General features: G+C 39.4%; 1 protein-coding gene across 1 annotated transcript in view; it reads right to left on the minus strand.

Annotated features, from left to right (window-relative positions):
- CFAP70 (cilia and flagella associated protein 70) overlaps positions 1-4,624 on the minus strand; it is a 132,892-nt gene that overhangs the window by 55,026 nt on the left and 73,242 nt on the right. Inside the window, exons 18-20 of the mRNA XM_011929587.1 lie at positions 4,244-4,377; positions 4,003-4,118; positions 3,586-3,807 (exon numbers count right to left, since the gene is read on the minus strand). Coding sequence (XP_011784977.1) covers positions 3,586-3,807; positions 4,003-4,118; positions 4,244-4,377 — 472 coding nt within the window. The remainder of the gene's footprint in view (positions 1-3,585; positions 3,808-4,002; positions 4,119-4,243; positions 4,378-4,624) is intronic.

Below are 4,624 nucleotides of genomic sequence, written 5' to 3' on the forward strand. Positions count from 1 at the left end.
GTAAAAATACAGTATTATAATATCACGGGACCACTGTTACACACATGATTCATCATTGACTGAAATGTTATGTGGTACATGACTACATTTTTATGTGTATGAATAAAAGATCCTTTGATTATGTAGGAAAATATTGTTAATCCTAGGTGATAGAGGCAAATATATTTTTTCTATTTCACTATTTATTAATGTGTATTGTAGAATAAACTTATTTTATACATGCATGGCCTCAATATGTTTATTACTCAAGTACATTTCTTAGGAAGCTACTGGAGGATGTGCTCCACCAAAATGAGGAAGCAAAGTATGAAAGAGTAAGGCACAGAATCCAAGAAACGATGCATCTTGAAGTTAAAGGAGATTTTCAGAATCACAGCAAAGGAACGTCCCAGGAGAAGAGTTACCCATTAGGCCTAGAGGGTAAGCACTGAGAACTGAAGAAGGAAGATAGAAGGCTTTGGAGGAAGAAGTATCTCTAGGGGGGGAAAATGGACTGATGCATTTTAACATATCTCTATCTATCTATCTATCTATCTATCTATCTATCTATCTATCTATCTATTTTTTTGAGACGGAGTCTTGCTCTGTTACCCAGGCTGGAGTGTAGTGGTGCAATCTCAGCTCACTGTAACCTCCACCTCCCGGGTTCAAGCGATTCTCCTACCTCAGCCTCCTGAGTTGCTGGGACTACAGGTGCCCGCCACTACACCCAGCTAATTTTTGTTTTTTTAGTAGAGATGGGTTTCGCCATATCGGCCAAGCTGGTCTTGAACCCCTGACCTCAGGTGATCCACCCGCCTCGGCCTCCCAAAGTGCTGGGATTATAGGTGTGAGCCACCGTGCCTGGCCAAACATATCAAAAATAATGATGGGCACTTGACAATACTTTTGAAGCATGTGGGGAAAAAGGCAAAAGGAACACAGAACACTAAGTTTTCTGAATAAATTAGGCAATTATTAGTTCTTGGAAAAATAAAGCTATAAAAGAACAAAAAAATACAGAAAGTGGCTCAGCAGAGAATAGTATGTTTATAGAAATAATAATATAAACATTGATACTGATGTGTCTTACCTGTCTAATATATCTCAGGTTCTGTCAATGCCATAGTCTTCTGGACCCTCAGGTACATGCTCTGTATCAGGCACTTTGGCAATTGCTTCTCTATGAGAGGCCCAGTCACAGTCCTGCTGATAAGGCTGACTGCCAGCACTTGGGTTCATGGAGGCCTACTACCTAGGAGCTACTTATTTCTTCACCAAAGAGAGCCAGGCCCTCCCCGACCCCTTGGTTGGACAGTTAGTTCAACCAGTCACATAATCTGAGTTCCTGGCTCTTCCCACCACTTCTGGATGGGACAAAATTCTACACCTTAGGGTATGGCATATGACTTCCCAAGCAGGTACCAAAAGGACCAGACTATAAAACTTGGAAGTATGGGTGCAATTAACTCCACAGTTGATTAATTTTGACCAACAAAAGAGAAGAGACAAAAGAACAGATTCTCCTTCCTTCTTCCTTCCCATATTATTCAGAGTCATAGTTTCCCTGTATAGCCTGAATGCTTGGAGATGTCCCACAAGACTAAGCAAGTTTACCTGCAAAGCAACCAGCTGCATTCTTTGCAGTTTACCATAATGAAATGGCTAATGTAGACATAAGATGTCACCTTATATTGGTTCATAGCCTTTGTTGCCTCTCATACCATTTTTTCTTCACTCTGCCTGTACTGAAATGAACTCTTCTAATTAAAGTATTAGCATTAAATTCTTGACTCAGGCTCTATTTTACATTAAATCCAGGCTAATAGAATTGATTTTACAACAAAAAATTGATATGATTACATAAAGATGATGAACATAAACTGAAAAAGAGCAACATTTTAAACTCAAAAAAATAAAGAGAAACATTTAAACTTTAGAAGCATAAATCAATGATTTAAAGAACATATATGGAGAAGAGTAACAAAACCAAAAGCTGGTTCTTCGAAAAGATTATGTTAGGACTTTGTCAAGACTTATCAAGAGAAAAAGGCAGAGGATGCAAATAAACAAAATGCAAGTTGAATGGGGTAAATAATTACTAACAAAATCCATATTAAAAATAACAAAAGGCTGGGCGTGGGGGCTCGTGCCTATAATCCCAGCACTTAGGGAGGCCAAGGCAGGCAGATCGCCTGAGGTTAGGCGTTTGAGGCCAGCCTGGGCAACGTGGTGAAACCCCGTCTCTACTAAAAACACAAAATGAGCCAGGTGTGGTGGCACATATCTGTAGTTCCAGCGACTTGGGAGGCTGAGGCAGGAGGATTGGTTGAACCTGGGAGGCAGAGGTTGCAGTGAGCCAAGATTGCACCACAGCACTCCAGCCTGGGTGACAGAGCAAGACTCCATCTCAAAAAAAAAAAAAGACTTGTAGATGAATGTCCATAGTACTTTTATTTTAATAGTTCCCAACTAAAAACAACATAGATATCTATCAACAGGTGAATGGATGAACTAATTGTGGTATATCCATACAATGGAATACTACTTAGCAATAAAAAGGCATGAAATATTGATATAAGCAACAACATGTTTAAATCTCAAAGTAATTATGCTTAGATAAAAAAGAGTACATACTGTGTGATTCTATTTAATTCTGGAAATTCTAGAAAATTCCAGGTGTTTTCTAGAATTCAAAAATTCTAGAAAATGCAAACTTATATATGATAATAGAAAGCAGATCAGTAGTTGTCTGGAAATGGGAGCAGGAGAAAGAGATGCCCACAACTGGGCATGAGGAAAGTTTCAGGGACAATGAATATGTTCACTATGTTGATTGCGGTGATGTTTTCTTGACTGTGCACATATGTCAAAATTTATCAAATTGTACATATTAAATATGTGCAGTTTTTGAAATGTCAATTACACCTCAAACTGCTAAAAAATGTAGGCACACAAAATAATAATGCACACATGCAAGGAACACACAAACAAAAACACACATACCACACATTAGAATGACTGATATCCTAAAGTGGAGGAAAAGAGAATCACAGAACAGTGGTGGAAAGGGAGTACATAAATAAATACATTTGAGAATCATAAGAGAGGGACTTCATGAGGTAGAGAGAAAAGTGAGGGGGGAAAAATTAAATTTACTCTGTTAGAATGGTACTCCTTTTAAAGACAGTAAATTCTCTAAGATTAAAACAATTGAATCTCAACAGTAGAAGCTTCAGACCACTAATCATATGAATGAGGAAATATTTAGAAGTTAAGAGTTTTTCCTGGTATCCCTGAAATAACTCAAACTCCATGTATTCATTTATTTGACAAATATTTAAGGAGTGCCTACCATGTGCCAGCTTCTGTTCTTAAGGCCAGTACTTTTCTTTTTATTCTTTAAATTTTGTTTTAGAGATGGGATCCTGGTCACTCAAGTTAGAGTGCAGTGGCATGATCACAGCTCACTGCAACCTTGAACTCCTGGGTTCAAGTGATCCTCCCATCTTAGCCTCCCAGGTTGCTAGGACTACAGGTGTGAGCCACCACACCTGGCAGTAATTTTTCTGATAGCCACTCATCACCTCTATTCCCTGGCCCTACCTGCTGGGGCTTCCACCTTGATTGCTGTTGCAGAACCATTTGTGATTCCCCAAGGGCCTAAACTAGATTCTCTCTTCCCTCTTTCCTCAATGTCTTCTACAACACCAGTGCTCTTTTGCTTTGTTACTTGTGCCTGAAGCATCTGTGCCTGAAGCTGTTTGGAGGCCTCATGAAATGCCATTTCCATTCGAATATCATTGTTTTGAATTTCATAGTACAAACCTGGGGAAAGAAAAATGTTTAAATAAATATGACTATTTCCCCACTATCATATACTAAAGAATTGTATTTCACTTATTTTTCCCATATTTTACCAAAGTTTAAGAACTACATAATGAGCCATTGAAGAAGAGAAAGGAAAAAGGGAGAATCTTATAATGGGGAGAAAACACATTCAGATTACAGGAAAATATCTACCAAGTAAAGTCCAGGCTACAACATTAGTTGGTTCCAAGCAAGTAGCATCCTCAAAGAAAATTTCTGCTTGCTCATAGTTCTCCAACAGGACAGCCAGGACACCACACAGCAACAAGCTGAGAAAAGATTACCAACATGATTAACAACATGGTCCCATGTCACATTTATGGAACCAAGACAATTTCATGTAGAAACTTATCTGTTCCTTCCCACTGATTCCTCATCTCCTTTCCACCTATACCTGTGGATATGACTCTGGTTGAGGGAAAGGGCTTTCCGAAAACACTCTTGTGCTTTGATGTTGTCTTCAGTTAGGAGGCAGAAGGCACCATAGTCCAACCAGTGATCCAGATTCTGGGGCTCACGGACCAATCTCTAAGCATCAGGAGAGCCAAGATTATTTGTGATACTATGTCCTATTTTTATGCATACACCATCACATGGTAAACACGATAAATACTGTAAGTTCTATGAAAGCAGAGATTGTGACTTCTTTTTTGCTTATCACTGAATCTCAAATGCCTAGCGCAGGCCGGGCGCGGTGGCTCAAGCCTGTAATCCCAGCACTTTGGGAGGCCGAGACGGGCGGATCACAAGGTCAGGAGATCGAGACCATCCTGGC

Source organism: Colobus angolensis, unplaced genomic scaffold, assembly GCF_000951035.1.
Source record: "Colobus angolensis palliatus isolate OR3802 unplaced genomic scaffold, Cang.pa_1.0 Scaffold12, whole genome shotgun sequence".
Taxonomy (NCBI): Eukaryota; Metazoa; Chordata; class Mammalia; order Primates; family Cercopithecidae; genus Colobus; species Colobus angolensis.